The sequence below is a fragment of the Anser brachyrhynchus genome (genome assembly GCF_964034855.1).
Source record: "Anser brachyrhynchus genome assembly, chromosome: 10".
NCBI classification, from domain to species: domain Eukaryota; kingdom Metazoa; phylum Chordata; class Aves; order Anseriformes; family Anatidae; genus Anser; species Anser brachyrhynchus.
The window spans coordinates 14,109,729-14,126,732 of NC_137705.1; the positions used below are offsets into that span (position 1 = coordinate 14,109,729).

Consider the following 17,004-nt stretch of genomic DNA (forward strand, 5'->3'; position numbering starts at 1 on the left):
GGGTCCGCGGGACCCCGCTGCTCGCCACCGAGGGGGAGCCCCCGCTGGCCCTTGCCGCAGTGACGGTGGGGAAGGGCCTGCCCCCGGCCTCGCTGGTTTGTCACCGCCGCAGCTAAACGAGCAGCGCATGGAGAAGAAGGCTGGTGCAGGGGGAGGGCGAGCTGCTGGGGCTGGGAGGTCCCCGCTGTATTTTCTCTTTAATTCGAAGGGCTCCTCAAAAGAAGGGAAGTGACAGCTGCACCCGCACGGCTCTGCGGGGCCATGTGCTGGCCGAGCCTGGAGCAGGGGGCTGCAGCAGCAGGCTGGGGCTAACAGCTGCCCCTGGCTGACCACTGCAGTTTTTCACTGCCAGAATCACGTATTTTGGGTGTGAAGATGAGGAAGATGGAGGGGCAGGAAAGGGTGGGACATGGCAGAGAGGGATGCAGTCAGAGCTGATACTTACCTGCCGCTCCGTTACTCCAGGGCAGGCGGCAGGCTGCTCTCGCCAGCAGTCACATCCAGACCGGGGATCTCCGGATTCCCCAAACCTGCTCGGAGCGCTCTTGTACCATCTCTGCCCGTCCATCGAAAAGTACTGTACCTTGTTCTGCTCATGACCTGGGCTCCTGCTCTGTTTCATCCCTTCACCTTGCTCCTGCTCTGTGCTGTCTTTTCCCCAGGATCTTGTTCTTGGGCGCCTGGTCAAAGGTGCCCAGCTTCGGTGGGTGCCTGGATAATGTTTCGGTGGGCTGCTCTGAACAGCACCCTGGCGAAGAATCAGTCAGCTGCATTTCCTACTTTGTGCCTTAACTGCTGTTTTAACCCAAGACACTTGAATGGAAAACACTACCTTACGGGGGAAGAACAAAAGCGGTCGAGGTTTTTAGCCTGCAAGAGTAGGAACTAAAGTGGGACATAAATCCTTGTATATGTAATGGGGCACAGCAGCATGAGGCAGAAGTGCCTGCTCTTCATTAATTCTGGATCTTTCCACCAAGAACGTTGTTTTAAATTGCAGCAAGGGATTTTCAAATTAGGCATTATAAGAAGTTTTCGAGTAAGATCGTGGGACATCGGAGAGCATTTGATCTCGTGGAGCGGTGGAATCTCCATCACTGGGTGACCTAAAGGACAGATCAGAGAAACATGTAGGAGTAACAGTGATAGTTACGTTAGAAATGACACATCCATACTGCCTTCAGCTGGGGTATGTGAGGAGCTTGGGACTACGCAGGTTGATGTGATCCCTTCCAGCCCTCTTTTCTGCGATGCTGCGGAGGTTTCTAAGTCTTTTCATGGAGTTTCTCCATTCAGGTGTTGTCTCCCTGGAGGTTGACTTCAGAAGAGAGATCCTGTGGGACCTATGTGGGTGCGTGCCCGTCCTGCCCCACACCTCTCCAATGACTGTGCTGAAAACTGAAGCAGGTGGTCACCTTGTTAAGTAAATCTCTAGGTATTTGGTGTATTTTTGTTAAAGTCTCAGTTTCTCGTCCCACCCCACTAGCTCAGGGAGCACCAACAGGAGAAGGGATAAACTTGGAAATGCGTGGATGAAAACTGTCTGCAAATATACTCTCCATTTCCCGTGGGGATACGACAAAACTTAACGAGCCTCTGCCCCAGCAGAGAGGACTTCATATTAGACATTGCTAACAACTTTCCAACAGGCCGGCTAGGAAAATGCTGGAGGAGATCAGCTGGGTCGCTGGGCTCTGCCTCGCAGTGGGTAAGAGAAGGGCTTTGGAGCAGCATGGGCTGGGTCGGTCCTGCATGAGCTGGAGGGATGGATTAGGCACGGGTCTCTTCCAGCCCAGCTCCCAAATGTCTGTGGATTTACAGAAATGCTTCTAGTGCTGGAGATTAGGGAGAAAAGCTTGTAAACATGAATCCCTGAAGATCAGAGAGAGCCCCAAAACCTACATCAAAAGGTAAATAAAGAGAATTGCAAAGTTGCTATTTTTAAAAGTGCTGCTTTTTTTTTTTTTGCCTTTTTTTTTTTATATACATCATTACACTGCAGAAAACTGTAGGGGTAACTGTTGCTATTTGCTGATGTATGCTGGCCTAGATTTCAATCGCTGTACCTCTAATAAGAGATTTAGTTTAATTCCATGTCAGTGGAGTTATCCTGAGTTTACATCGCTGCAGCTGAGAGCCGCGTTCGGCCTGTGGTAGCCGTCACTAGGAAGACAAGGCGATGTGGGGTGAATGTTACTTTCATTTGTGTTTAGGTAGAAGAAAAGCCTACAAGATACGGCCCAGAGCCTTCGTGCAGAGGGGGCCTGCACAGCCTTTTTCCACAGCCCTCCCTCCGAGAGGCGGCGGCTTCTCTGGCACAGAAGATGAAGCTGTTTTGGGAAAGAGGCCTGGTTATTGATTTCAAGTCACGTCTCCGAGGATCTGAGGCTCTTCGGGGCTGGGATCGCCCGGTGCAAAGCGAGGAAGCTGCACGTATTCGGGGTGCTCCCGGGAAAGGAGGAGCAGCCTTCGTCCCGCTGCACGGCCGCGGGGCGCTGCGGGAGGGGCAGCTGGGGAAGGTGCCCTCTGGCTTTCTCCTGTAGCAGCGTGGTCCCTTCCTCATCCTTCTTGCTGCCAGGGAACTCTGTCAGGCCAGTTCCCTTTTCAGCTGTGGATTGGCTTTTGCAATTTCAGTGTACTAAACAACCTTGGAAATGAAGAAGAAACAAAAAGGAAAACAGAAGTTGTAAAAGGCCCAGCAACTGGGGGACAGGTAGAGGTGCAGCCACACGCAGAGCCTGGGGGCCACCTGAGAAGCAGAGGGGTTTCTTGCTCAGTCTTTCCCTAATCTTCCTCGTCTCTGGTTCATCTCATCCTCGTGCCCTGCAGAGCCATCGTTCCCAGCGCAGCCCCTGCCCAACCCCGCTTCCTGCCCCGTTCCCCCGTCTCCTCCTGGCCCTCCTTTGGTGTCCCCTTCCTCCTGAGCCCCTTGTCCTGGTGGCTCCAGCGTGGTGCTTCAGCAGGGCGCGTGCTGCCTGCCCAAAGGAGCTCTTTGACTTTTTTTTAGTTAAACTGATGACCCATTCTGAAATTGATTTTAATCCTTGCTCATAGGTAAACCGGCAGGAAATTGAGTTGAGTTGAACCGATATAAATCAAGCGTGCATTTGTGGAAGAGCTTCACGTGGAAGTATTTGCACTGCTTTATCAATGTACCTTTTGATCTGATATATCCCTTGCTTTGGTACAACATAATTTTATTCTCATGGTGACAATTGGGTAAATGGGGTATGATCCATAGTGCAGAGGCACCAGTCCTGATAGGAACAGTATAAAGATGAAATACAGCAGAGCAGTACATCTTTATCCACGAGAGCGTCCCCCCTGGGGTATTCTAGGTACAATTTTAGTGATGCTGATCTGAAGATTTACAGCTGTTCTGTATAGACGTGGTTTAATGAAACCGGTTACACTCTTCTGCATATATCCTGAAGGAAAGCGGTTCAGATGTATTTTAAAAATACTTTATTTTCCTTTCTAAAGCTTGTTTTTATGTGCTGGTTCACCAAGAGAACAGCTAGAGTCAAAGATCAGGTTATTTTTTGTTTTGGCTTGTTTGTTACATTTTGGTTTACTGTACGTGTGTGTATTTTTAGAGATCATGTGATCTCTGAACGCATTTGGGTATGGCTCGGAGATCCTGTAGCTGCTTTGTCCCTCTTATCTATTAGCACAGCAGGCTGCGGTGGGCTCGAGCCCTGGCCTGGCAGCCAGACCCACGCCATCCGAGCAGCTTTGGGTGTGCAAGGAACGCCTGGGCAGAGCGGGCATCCTGACTGAGACCTGGCGTTCTCAGCGACACCATGATTTATTTTCAAGGCGCTTCGTCTGAAAGGAGAAGACCGAATTTGGAGTTGAGCGTTGCTGAATAACCCAGCAGAAGTTTCAGTCTTTGCAGATGCCCAGGCAGGTCTATCAGTCCGAGTGCTCCCTGTACAGGGGTTTGGGCTGCTGAAGGCTGAAAGCAGCTTCCCCGGCCAGGAGAGGTTTTATATAATCCAGGCTAACCGCGCGTAGCCCTTTATCCTTGTCTAGCTGCTAAATTGTGCATAGCAGTCTCAGGCCCGCTTTGGGGCTGGCAGGCCTGAAGTCTCATCCACAGAGGCTTGTGATCCTGGAGGGAGGGAGCAGCAGCCCAGCAGAGGATGGGAGCTGTGGGTGCCGGAGCCACGTGAGGCAGGACGGGAGCGCTGGAGCAGGTGCCACCTTTGTCCCTGGGTGGGTGGCTGCCCTCCCGTCTGTCCCCGGTTTCCTCTGTGCTGCCGCTGCCTGTTAGCAGGCTCTTTAGTGAAGGATGGAGACATTGGTTCTATGGTTTGTTTGCTCCAATTATAGCCGGCCATCCCTGAGGAGCAGCCTAACTGCACGTTTCCCTGTCCCGCTTCTGCGGGAGAGCAGTGAAGAGCTGCTCGGCTGGCGCTTTCTTTTCATTAGGTGTGTGGAAGGAAGGAGCGCAGCAGGGAAGTGGCATTGCGCGAGGAGAGGGAGATGGGGTTAGTAAATGTCAAGCTGTTTGCTTCCTGCTCTCCCTCTCAAGCACATCCGCAGGCTGGGAGCAGCGGCTCGCGCTGAGGACAAGGCAGAGGGGGTGGCAAGGGGCAGCGCGGCCTCTGCAGGATCCGGCTGCCCGAGGGGGCGGCGCAGGGAGCCCCTGGGCTCGGGACAGTGCTGGTGGAGCCGTGTCCTCGGGGTGTCCTCGGGGAGAGGCTGGGGTGGGCTCCCAGAGCCCCTGCTGGACTGCGGCCCCCGCTGCTCACTGCCGCTGCTTCCCCTTCTCCACCTTCCCCTCTAACCTGCTGCAGGCAGCACCACTCGTCCCGGCGGGCTGCCAGCCAGGCCAGCATCACTCTTATCGCCGCCTGCTTGATCGTCCCTGACGCTACGCCGAGACTGACATCCTGCTAATGCAATATAGACACCACAATGATTACCATCAGGGCAAGAAATATAAGCACCAGACGATGAAATTTAACGAAGTGGGTGCAGCAGGGGACTAGGGGCGAGATGGGAATCGTGCTGTCTCAGCTCTCTACCTGCAGCCCCAGGCAGTCCTTTTCTTCCAGCAGGATCTGTGGGGTTTTGTGCTCCTTTTCCCCACCTCTTGCTTAGCCTCAGTGCTCCCTGCTCAGCATGGACCATCTCGCGGTGCTCTCACGTAACTGCTCTTGCCAGTCATTTACCTTGCTGGATAATTCTCCCCTAGGCTGCTCTTTGTTGGAGGGGTCAGCTCTGTGCACCCAAGCGTGAGCCAGTTTGCTGCAGGGCTCCCGCTGCTGCTGTTCAGTAATACCTCGAACTGCGAGGAAATGGCAGGACCCCACGGGAAGTGGGGTGAAACTTGGAAAGGGCCAGGCTGCCGCTTGTCTGGTGGGGACCACCAGATCCCAAAGCCCCAGGAGAGGCACTGGATGAGTGCTCGAGCAGGCAGGGCCTCCAAGGGAGGGTGTCCTGCTGCAGTCTTTGCTGCAGCAACCAATTCCCTTTGCAGAGACTGTATCTGGGTCACTACATGAAGCTGATCAGCGCAGGTCTGGCTGCAGAAGTTTGAAATATCCCTCTGAGCAGGAGAATATCGCTGTCCCCTGCTCCCCTGTAATAATGTCCAGGGGAAAAACCTTTTATTTTTCTGGCACATGGCCTTTGTAGGGTGTGACATGGCACAGCCCCACTTCTGGTGCAGGCAGGGTGCAGAGGACAGGGCTGTCGTGCCTTGAGGGGTGCACTTTGGTCTGTGGCCTCCCTCCCCTGAAGGACCCGTCCTTGTAGGTGTGTCGTGCCAGGGGCAGCAGAGCATCCTGCTCCTCTGCTGCATGTAGTGCTCTGCTTTTTTGCGACATGCCAGCTTTGCACTGTGATGAAATGTCAGTGTATGGACTGCAGCTGTCCAAACCAGGTGTATTGGACTCATACAGGGGAAAAAAAATCTGGAAGATGACTGTTCAGCAAAGCACAAGGCAGAGCACTGCAGCCTCTCCTGGTGGGGCTGCGGGCTTGGCCCTGAGCAGACCCCGGCCGGGGCTCAAGCCGTGGGCACGTCCCGTGTCCTGGGCCAGCAGGGCTGAGAGGTGCTGGCAGAGCGGCTGTGCCTGGTGCCATGGCACGGCTCGGCTTTTTGTGTGTTGGTGGCTTCTTTCAGAGGGGCAGAGGGGGGCTCTTGGCACGGAGGTGGTGCTGAGCACGTAGAGGAGGGTGCTGCCCCTCTGCTTGCGTTTGAGGAAGGGCCTCTTCCTCTTGGGGGATGCGAAATGGAGCTGGGCGGGAGAGGGAAGGAGAAGGGGTCTGGTTTGGATGGAGGCTGTCCCTCCCACATCAGCCTCTCCGTTGGCGCCCCCATTGCCCTGGCCAAGGAGGCTGGAGGCTGGGGCTGGAGACAAAATATTTCCTGTCTAGAGCTGCCCAAAGGCACCCGTGGTAATGGTGCCGTGCAGGGAGCTCCTCCAGAACTCACTTGCCTTCATGCTCCACCATCCGGTACCCCGACCCGCGGGGAGGCGCTGGGTCTCCCTCGCGGCAGCCGAGCGAGCAGCGATGGAGCCCCAGGGGAAACGGAGTGTGCCTGCGCCCGGTGCTGCCTTCCTCGGGCTGCGGGGCTTCGCGGTGCTGGGTGCGCGCACAGGGAATTGGGAAGTGGCAAATGCTTTCTCTAAGCCCTGACAGCTCGCTGGATGTATAGGCTCAGAGGGAATTAATAGCAGAGATGAGCATCGTTTGTTGTGCCTCGGGAGCAAGGCAAACAAGTGAATTTAGAGAATGAATGTTCTGAGGCAGTATCAGATCTGCTTCTTCGATTACACTGTTGCTGCTGTGAATGTGTATTGATAATTGGTTGTGTTACCAGCTCTGCCTTTTAGTAAGGCTACTTAGCACTTTGCTGTTGTAGATCTTCTCATCTGCTTACAATTGCACTACACTTTGAAGCGTTTTGAATGAAAATGGGTTGTCTCGAGGTGTTTGATTTTCCTGCCCCCCTCACCTGCCACCATTTCTTTCTGTTTTTTTCTTTTTTTTTTTTTTTTTATTTCAGCTCAGTAGTTTCTGTTGTTTTGCCCACGTTAATATTTCCCCGGGTCCTGCCGGGTCCCAGCTCAGCCTGCTTCCCCTGCTGGGCCCCTTCCCACGGCCGTGCCTGGCCCCCTGCCTCCCGCATGCAGCCCCAGCTCTCCCCACGCTCCTGTCCGAGGTCTGCAGCCGTGACCTCGCTCTGGGTCCCCATCCCCGCTGTGCTGGCCGAGTGCTGAGGCTCCCCTGGGTACTTCAGGGGAAGGGCCGCCAGCCCTTCTCCCCACGAGCTCCGGTATGGCTGCGTTGGAGCCCTCTGCGTGCAGCCAGCAGCGCCGGTGTCGCGACCCCAAGGTCACTGCTGGTACAGATTTCAAACCCGTGTCCCAGAGCACCGGGTCAGAGGAGAATTTCAATGAGAATGGCTGTCTGGTATGGACGAAACTAAGTGCAAAAACAACTCAGCAAAGATTCCTTCCTAGCTGAGCTTTCTTTGGCCAGTAAATTCCCCTTCACGTTCAGCTTGAGGAAAAACCCAGTATGGGAAATGTCACCTTGCATAAGTAAAGTGTGGCCGGGTTCCGAGCGACCCAAAGCAAATTGCTCCACTGCAACATTTCCATCCCACCCTAATTGCCTGGAGCGCCACCATTCATCCCCCTGCCTGCCCCGTACGTTCTTGTGCACGTATGGTCACCGTTAATTCGTGCCGGATTGCTCTAATTAGCGCCGATGAACTGCTCGGCCAAGACGACTGCAGAGCTCCGCAGCTGCAGGGAGCGTGGAGGAACATCTCCTCGTTTCTTTTTCTGTTTCTCCTCCCTTGCGGACAGGCACCATTTCTGTCCGTAACCAATAGGAGCCAATTTTCTGTTTCATAATAGGAAAGCACTAATGTCAGGACGCCCTCCTTACCCAAAGCGTTCTCCTTGAAGATTGCTCCTCTTTGCTTTCCTAATTGCCGCGGCTCAGCTGGAGGTAGCGCACGCCTTCCAAACACATTATTTTGTTGTGTTGTTACTTACCAAGGGGAAAAAAGAATATGAGAGAATATTGCTTTGTGCGGAGTTTTCCCCGCTTTAACCTTTTGTGTGCTGACGCGAGATGCTTTTCTGTGGGGCAGGAGCTGTTGCTGCTGGCAGGACGTGCTGTGCAGCCTGCAGCTTTGGCTGGGGTGGGACACCTAAAACCCATCCCTGCTGGAGCCTGCGGGTGCCTCTGCACCGTGGCCTCTTGCTAAGGCATCGCCTGCAGGGCGATGCTCTCACGCAGCGACCGCCTGCAGTACAAGGCAGGAGGTGCCGAACTGACGTGGAGCACGGGTGGATTGGGGACCAGAATGGTTTGAGTGCAGCCCTTGCGGTCGGGCTGGCTGAAAAACGTGCTTGGAGTGACCCGTCCTGGGGAACTGCCGGGGCTGAAGCCTGCAGAGCCTCCAGGGGCGTCGCAGCAGTGCTCCCCGGGGGCCTGGGAGTCGGCCGAGGACCGCGGGTGTTTGACTTGCTGCGTCGATGCTCCCGCAGGTCAGTCACCACAGGAGAATTTACGGCAGTGCGGTTTTCTCCAGCAGCTTCAGAAGTGAGCAGTCCTGAGCCTTTTGCGTGCGGTCCCACTGATGGAGGAGCGCCGGGTTACCGGTCCCAGCAGCATGGGGACATCGCTTGAGTCCCACAGGGTTTGGTTGGGTTTTGGGTTTTGGAAAACTGGGTGCCTGGAGTAGAGCTAGGATGGAGGGATGGTATGCCTGGGTACCAGGCTGATGAGGGAGGAGTCTTGTTAGGAATTTCGTGGTGGTGTAGAAGAAAGGAGGAGCTCGGGCAGAGCAGGGACTGCAGCAAGACTTGCAGAAAGCAGTTGAAGCCTGCAGATTAACCCTGCGGGTCTGGAGGGACCGTGCAAAGCCAAAAGAACATCCTTTTGCTTTGTTCAGAGCATTCTCCTGTGGCTTCAACCTCTGAAACCGCTTTGTTTAACCACAAAAGGCAAGTGGAGGCTGGGGGGGCGCAGACCCCTACTCACTTGCTTTTCAGGGAGCAGGGCTGCTTCCTGCTCAGCGCATTACTTTCTGGAAAAGAAAAAAGGGTGGAATAAGTAATTCCACAACGTATCAGGACGGTATCTTCTGTAATGTTTCCATCCTGTTCCTGAGCTGCGTGCTGTGCCGCCGCCTGGGCCCGGGCACCTGCGTGCCCATGAAGCACCCCGTCTCACCACCTTGGTCCCTTTCACCTCTGCCATAGCCAAGGGATACAGCTGTGGTGGCACCAACCTGCTGGGGTCCCAGCCAAACCTGAGCCTGCTCCTTCCTTCTCGCAGCTGGGCTGACCGTGGAGATTTCCAAGGCTGGCCTCGGTCTCATGGAAGCTGTTTGCATTTTGGTGCTGCTCTGAGAGACGAGGCAGAGCACAGCAGGGTCAGGCAGGTGCTTTGTGAGCTGGGATGGTTTCTGTACCAGCTGGTCTCTTCCTTTGCCTTCTGAAGAAGCTCCAGCGAAGAATGTCGTCGTGTCCCCCGGGCAGGTGGGACGCAAGGGTTCAACTCCCAAGGAGCATGCAGGCTCGGGCCGGGGCTAGGCGTGCGTGGCGTGGAAGTTGCAGTGAAGTGTGGAGTCAGCTGTGTCTCTGGGGAGGCCCAGGTCTCCTTGGAGGGCTTTCTGCTGCTGGACATCTTCATGTCTGTAAGTCCCGATGTTTGCAACTAGCCCGGGAATATTCGGAGAGAAGCAGAAGGTCTGTGATGTGTGCCGCATGATTTTCTTCATGCATCTTATTTAAGAAAAGATAAATCATGAGGACTTCTTTCTAATCTCAGATGATTGCAAAAAGCTCTTCTCTTCCTCCCTGTATTGGTGGCACCTGATTGTGCAGACGGAGAGTTAACAGATCCGAAAATGCTCAGAGGAGGTGACCGAGAGCTTGGTGATTCAGAAGTCTTGTGCTGGGACTGATCCCTTCTCGCTGGGGCAGTGCTGATGCCCACCGCGCTTCCTATGGGGCTGACTCTGTCCTCTAGCTGAGGGACGTGGCTTGGGAGGGCAGGCCCCTGGGTCTCAGCTGCGGGCTTTGAGTGCAAACACTCACATCTGGGTAACTGCACCTGCCCCAGACGTGTCCGTGCCTCTCCCCGCCTTCCCCACCACAGCATGGCTGGGTTCTAGACTAGTTGGCAAAATCCGGACTTTCTGAGGGTGCCACATCATTATGGCTTGCTTAGGGCTGAGGTTTTACCCCACGTCACGTGCTCCCCTTGCTGCAGTTCCTGGTACCCGCTGCTGCCTGTGTCGGGGCTGCCAGGCTCCGTATCGGTACCTACCGAACCGTGCGAGCGGTGCAAAGGTCCAGCAGTCAGGGGGCTCATCGAACCCCAGAATATCCCGAGTGGGAAGGGACCCTCAAGGATCACTGAGTACAACTCCTGGCTCCACAGAGGACAACCCAAAAATCAAACCCTGTGTCTGACGGCGTTGTCCAAACACTTCTTGAACTCCAGCAGGCTCAGTGCCCTTGGACTTGCATTTGCAAAATGCCGAAAGTGCCCTTGGGAAGGAGACGTGGGAGCTGTCAGTGGCTTTAGGGGTGTGTGTGGATGTGGAAGAGCACAGGAGGAAGCGTGGTGGCTCTGCGGGACTGCTGGTTCGGCCCGGCAGAGCTGGGTGCGGGCAGCGAGGTGGGCAGCTCGGCTTTCCGCGAGGGGATGCTTGTGGCCAGCACGTGTGAAGGAGAGAAGCTATAAAGCAGGTGCCTTGTGTTTTGTTGGTTGCAAAGCCTCCCGCCGCCTTATTCCCACAGCTTGCATTGTTGCCTAATCCATGTGGCTGAAGTTCTTCTGTGGTAGAGGTCTGGCTTTTCTGTGGCAAGGCTGCTGTACATCCCTGTAATACTGACTGCCTTTTATTTTCCTTCTTAGATCTACAACGAGAACAGAAACCTCTTTGAAGTCAAGGAGAATGTGCCCAGGAAGTTAGTGGAGAAGGTTGCAGGAGACATCGAGAGCCTACTGGCCAAGAAAGTCCGTGCTTTAAAGGTAAGACGATGGGCCTGTGTGATAATGCTCTGATCTGACATATTCAGTTTTAAGAAAGGTGTTTGATGCTGTTGTAGCGTTATGATCTCGGCTTCAAAGTAATTTCTATGGTTGTGTGGCCTTTTCTGGGAACTGCATCCTGCAATTGCACTTATTCATATGGATGTTTTCTGGAATATGTCTCAGCTGTCATGCGAGGAAGTGTGGGTCTACTGTAGGTATCTTCTGGATTTTTATTTTCTGGATTTTTATCTTCTCCCAGTGTCATGTTAACACCTGAATGTGCTGCCACAAGAATACGAGTGACAGCAAAAGCAAATTCTACCCAGTCATTTAACTGGGTATGTGGTAAGTGGGAGCAAAGGTGCTTCCAGTGTGCCTACAATGCTTATGAAAGCGTTTCAGACAAGTAGGGTGTTTTTTTTTCCTGTTTAGGAGAGCATGAACTGAAATGTTTGTGCTGGTGCCTGGCACTTGAATCCTGTGATTGACTGCATGTGTGAGTTGCCCTTATGGGTGCCTACGTACAATTCCAATCTACTGTCCTATTTTGTAATACTCCTTTTAAAATGAGTTCACTTTATCTGTAGTGGAGCAAGGTAATCTGCTCGTGGTGCCGGCGCAGTAAAACCCGGCAGTGGCTGTAACAAGGCAGCAGCAGGGTTCTGCTCTACCGCCGGGCAGAGACAAGCCATTGCCTTGCTGGAGAAACGGAGATACCCTCGCCGCTGCCGTGGGGTGTGGGAGCCGTGGGATTTTCACATCCAGGAGCCGTAGTGGCCTCTCAAATACCTGCCTGCAGCGAGCAGGATGGAGCTGTGCAGGGCATGTCTGGCAACACGGCCAACTGGAAGTGCTTGTGTGGGGTGAGGGACACAGGGAGGCCTTGGAGCAGGTAGCGTGGCTGTTGTCTGCATATGGGGTACGGCCAGAAAGACTCCTGGTCACCCTTCGGCCTGACAGGCAGGAGTGGGAGAAGAGGAAAAAGCCCCGTGGGGAGGGGAGGAGCGGTGCGACAGCTGAGCCGGAGGTAGGGCGGTGAGGGGCTGTAAGTGACCCGCCGTGTTTTGGGTAAGAAGAGGTTGCTCACAGGGGGTACGCGGGAGGAATCGCAGGACACCTGCGTAGGCCAGGGGAGTGCCGAGCCCTGGTGGTGTCCGAGTCGCAGGCGGTCAGAGGCCAGCCTGGCAGGGCGGCGCGGGGATGCCCACAGCGACTGACACACAGATTCGGGTGAAGATTGTCGTGCATTTAATTCTGGACTTTGGGAGGTAACGATGAGGCCTACGTGGGATTCATAGTATCAGAGAATGCTTTGGGTTGGAAGGGACCCCAAAGCCCACCCAGCCCCAACCCCGTCCCCAACCCCCTTCCCAACTCAAGGAAGACAGGGGTGACAGAAGGTGCCTGCAAACCTGGTGTGCCCCTGGGCAGCGTGTGGCTCCGGCATGATGGACAGGGCAACAAGGCAGAGCTGTGCAGGACGACCGTGCTGAGTGGTTTCCCCTGTGGCATCTGAATTCCAGCTGTTTTTTCTTACCCTTTGCTATGACTCACAGATTTAAAGAGAGTTTGTGCATCTTCTGGTGCTAGGACCTGTGCCTACAAATAATCTCGTTTGTCTCCTAGTTGGACTTCCTTTTCCTTTGGGTTTTTGGCCAGGAGAGGTTGGTGCGTTGCTAAGGGCTCGCCTGCTGCTGGACCTAACCGAAAGGAGTGACTCTGGCAGCACTAGTTGGGTAATTCACACTCGGTGCTGTTGGAATCCTTTGACCTGAATTAGTTCTTTCAAGAGGACTCCTTCAGAGCGCGGCTGCTGGATGGGGCAGTCTCTTACATCCAGCTCGCATGTGCATACTTGGTGTCTTGGGTTGGTGGTGCTGACAACATCTGGAAATGGAGAAGTTGATGGGTGAGAATTTGGACCTTCTGAATATCCTCCACGTTGTGCTAAGCTTCTCCAAAGGAGAGGGGCTCCCACAGCTTATTCCCCTCTCCAGCCTGTGTTTTCTTCTGTCTGAACTCTCCCCTTAGTTGATTCATCTCTCGCGGAGTCATTTCCTCGCCTTCTCTCATGACTCATGAAAGTGATGATGACTTCTTGAAATATGTTTTTCAGCATCTGAATCAGGTGAGACTCCATGTATCAGAGAGGGCAGGTGAGGAGGGAGAAACAGAGCCTCTCCTTGAAGTACGAATTGCCACGTCACTTGTGTACTTGCTCTGCTGAAAAGTTGCCTTCCTGCTTCCTTTTCTGCAGAAGAGGGAAGGGATGTTTCCTGCGCTTTGATGAGGCTCTGTAGGACAGTGCTAGCTAGCCTTTGGGCACACACAAGGGATGTTCAGTGCAGGAGTGGCATTCTGATTTATGTGGTGATTCAGTCCAGCCATCAGAGCTCACTTTCCTCGGTTTCTTAGTGAAAATATTAACGCGTCATTATGAAAGTTCAGCTGTGTGCAGAGCATTTATTAATAACACTCGGTTTCTTACCTTGTGTGTTGCGTTTCTAGAACCAGAAGTCAAGCACAAGGCCACTACACCACGACGCTTGGTGACGGCTGGGTGGCCGTGGTGCCGCGCCGTGGCGTGGGTCTGGCACTGCAGGACCTCTGCCTTCCCACCTACGTTTCAGAGGAGTGCTGGAGCCAGGTGTGTGTGGCAGCGAGGGTGATTGCTTCCAAAAAATAAGTCATCTGCAAGGAGCTGGTTGTTTGGATTCTGCCCTTCCCTTTTTGTTCCAGACCATCGTACCTGATGTCAGCCGCATCATAGGAAGAAAAATTCCTAGGAAGATCTTTTTGCAATTCCCACCCGTTCCAGAACAGCATCTACAGCTGGTTTCCAGGGTACAACCAGCTTGTGTCCCGTGCAGCAGCCTCTGCTTAACGGGGATTTGCATCAGCTCTAGCTTTCCTTTTCTCCAATGTCCTCCAGTGTCCTTTCTCCACAACGACTTTATTGCTCTGAGCCTGCCCTCACAGTCTGCTTTAGGGTCTCTGCTTCCAGCTCCCCTTTACTCCCATGCATTAGCAGGAGAGGAGGTAGAAGAGGTGGTCTTCAATGCCAAAAGTACAGCTCCTCTCCTTCGAAACAGAAATAAAAGGTACTGCTAAAATGGAGTAACTCCTGAAGGAGGCGATGTTAAATATACCTGGAGTATTGCATTATGAGGAAGTTCCAGGGTTGAGGAATAAGGAAAGAGCAGAGCAGGTAGGTACCTGCCTGGGTACAAGCTCAACGGGCTCCTCCTGTCCATGCTGATGAGTTTGCGCTCGTTAGGGCCAAGAAAAGCATCTTCTTTTACCCTGTGGAAAGGAGCGAGGTGGCAGATTGCCAAATGACTACTGGGGAGTTAATGCCTGTGTGTCATCCCTGTTGTGTTTTCCTTGTGCTGGGAATCACAGCTGGCTGGCTCACGGCTCGACATCATCTGAGACTAGAATTCAACAGGCTGTTTGTTTGCCAAACGCGCTCTTTTGCCACTCTTTTCCAACTTAATTTTTCTCTCTCTTCTTTGGTTTCTCAGTGTATTGGAGCCATCCTGGCTTTTCTATGTGTCCCGAAAGATATGTACCTACAGGCTAGGACTTCTCTGAACTCGTTTAGGAGTCCCACCACCTTAGTTTTTGTCTTTCTGGAGTCCTGCTTTCAGCAACACTGTGGGCTCAGATGGCTCTTGGAGCATGGGAGAGGCAGGAGTGCCTCCTGCCCCGTTGGAGTGTGCTGCTGGCAGGGCACGACTGAGCCAGGGCAAAGCTGTCACTTGGGGGGTGCATGGGGTGGATGCCACCTCTGTGTTCCCAAACCTGAAGGGCATTCTTCAAGCCCTTTGGTTACCTTCTCTCAGCGCAGCCTTTCTAGTTTTCCCCAATTCTCCAGCTTCCCATGCCACTGTATCCAGCCACTTGTCTCCTCCGCATGCCCGGAACGAGTGCCTCTCTCCTTCCCTGCACTTCCCACCATCCCTCCCTCCCTCTGAGGGCGTGCTGCTGCCCTTCTCGCTTCGTGCTCTGCTGGGGCCTGGGCCCAGGTGGCTCCTCGGTGCCACACCGTGTCCCCGCAGGCCCCAGCTCCATCGGCTGCTCATGACCACCGAGGAGATCTCCGCAGCCCGGACCCGCTTCGTCGCCGTACCTGAAAACTCACACGGCTTGGATCAAAGCGAGAGGGTGGCAGCGGGGCTACAGAGGTGATGAAAGACTTCGGAAAGTGTCAGCGCAAGTGGCTGAGGAGTTGCTTGACGTTATTTCTGCTGTACAAGCTGAATGCCTCAGATAATTCTGTTGCTACAAAAGCATCTCTGCAGTAAAAGGTTGGTAGTGGGAAGCAACCCCAGGAGGAGGTCATTGTTCATGACACGCCATCTCGGAGTGCTCCCCCTCTCCTTCAGGTCTGGGAACACCCCGGGTCTGTCTAAATAGGTGAAGTGCACGAGCTGTGCCGCAGAGTCTGTCCCTTCCCAAAGCTCTGCAGACTGGGGGAGAAGGGAGTAGTGACTTGATGGAGGAGGCGGCTGAGAGATGGAAATTTTAGATCCTAGGCTATGTTTTAGGCTTGTTTCTACTTTTTATACAGTTCTTGTGAAGGCTGCTTGGGATGATGACTGCTTCATTCTGCACATATTTAAACACAGACAATTTGCTTGCCTCCTGAGAACGGCACATCCCACAGTTTACCGAGTGGGTTATGCCCTGAAGCGAGCTATTTATACGCTGTGACCTGCCTGAAGACTGCTGTCTATGCTGGCGTTCTTCCCCCATCTCCAGAAGGAGACCTCCCTCTCCATAAAGCACGGCACAAACACCTGCACGCTCTGGCGTCGGGCACCGCAGGGCGCTGGGGCAGAGATGGAGCCGCAGAGGGGCTCGGGGTGGCCCAGCCCTGGCTCTCGGGGACCCCCACGTCCCTCCGTGCGGGTGGCATCTGTCACTGCTCTTCGGTCCTGGGCACCAGCCTGGGTGCGGGGAGTGCAATTACCACTGGCGTTTGGTAACCGAGATGTCCTGTCGAAGCCTTTGTCGGGTGCCGCGGGTGGCGAGGCAGTGCCGGCGTTTTTCCCAAAGAGCCTTTTGGCGGCACGGTGCTGGCGGTGAGGCTGGCGGTGCCGGCATTTCTCCCAGCAGTGCAGCTCACCGGCTCTGGGTGCCGCAATCCCTTCCCTCCTGCGCCGCAGCCCTGGGCAGAACGGCGGCGCTCCTCGCGCTGCGGAGGCTGCGTGAGCGTCTGCACTTGGGAGCGGTGCCCGGGCACGACTGGAAATCACTCCTCGTCCTCCCGGAGAGCGGAGCAGCCGCGAGCAGGTCTTCATCCCGCTGCGGTGCACGTGGCAGAGCCGGGGCTGACCTGCAGGGCCTGAGGATGTAACTGCTCTTGTGTCGGCTGGCGAAGAATTCAGGGACTCGCTGTAGGATCCAGGTACCTGTGCTACGTGTAGAGCATAACGGCAGCAAAGTGGCCTTTCACGTCCCAGAATTTATGGTGTCTGTGCGTATATATGGCTCACGTGTGTACGTGCAGCAGGTCTGGCACACCCAGCGTGGCTCCGTGCTGACGGGAGAGCTAACAGCACTTACCAGTGGTTAGGGGAAAAGTTTGCGGCTCTTGTTTATTCTGTTGTTGTGGAATTTAGCTGCCTATTTTTGTTGCTATGTATTTAGCTCCAGTGTGGGCTGAGCACTTGGGGAACAGGAGGGCTTTGGTAGGAGGGTTCACCGCTCCTGTTCCTTCAGCTGAGGTGTGAGAGCTCACAATGTTTTTCACTGGAGGCTTTGAGATTTTCCTGCAAGAAGAGTAGGAAAACCTGCAATTGGCATTTTCTTTTGCAGAGAAATGAATCACAGAATCATTAAGGTTGGAAAAGACCTCCGAGATCATCTGGTCCAACCGTCCACCTATCACCCACTAAACCATGCCCCTAAGCACCGCATCCAACCTTTCCTTAAACACCCCCAGGGACAAAGGAGTACAAGGGAAAAATCTGG

At 54.2% G+C, this 17,004-nt stretch overlaps 1 protein-coding gene across 4 annotated transcripts in view; it reads left to right on the forward strand.

The window, feature by feature from the left end:
- Positions 1-17,004, forward strand: part of CACNA2D2 (calcium voltage-gated channel auxiliary subunit alpha2delta 2) — a 194,394-nt gene that overhangs the window by 70,606 nt on the left and 106,784 nt on the right. For all 4 annotated transcript variants that reach the window (XM_080606304.1, XM_080606306.1, XM_080606305.1 and 1 more), the window contains exon 3: positions 10,906-11,022. In XM_080606304.1, coding sequence (XP_080462430.1) covers positions 10,906-11,022 — 117 coding nt within the window. The remainder of the gene's footprint in view (positions 1-10,905; positions 11,023-17,004) is intronic.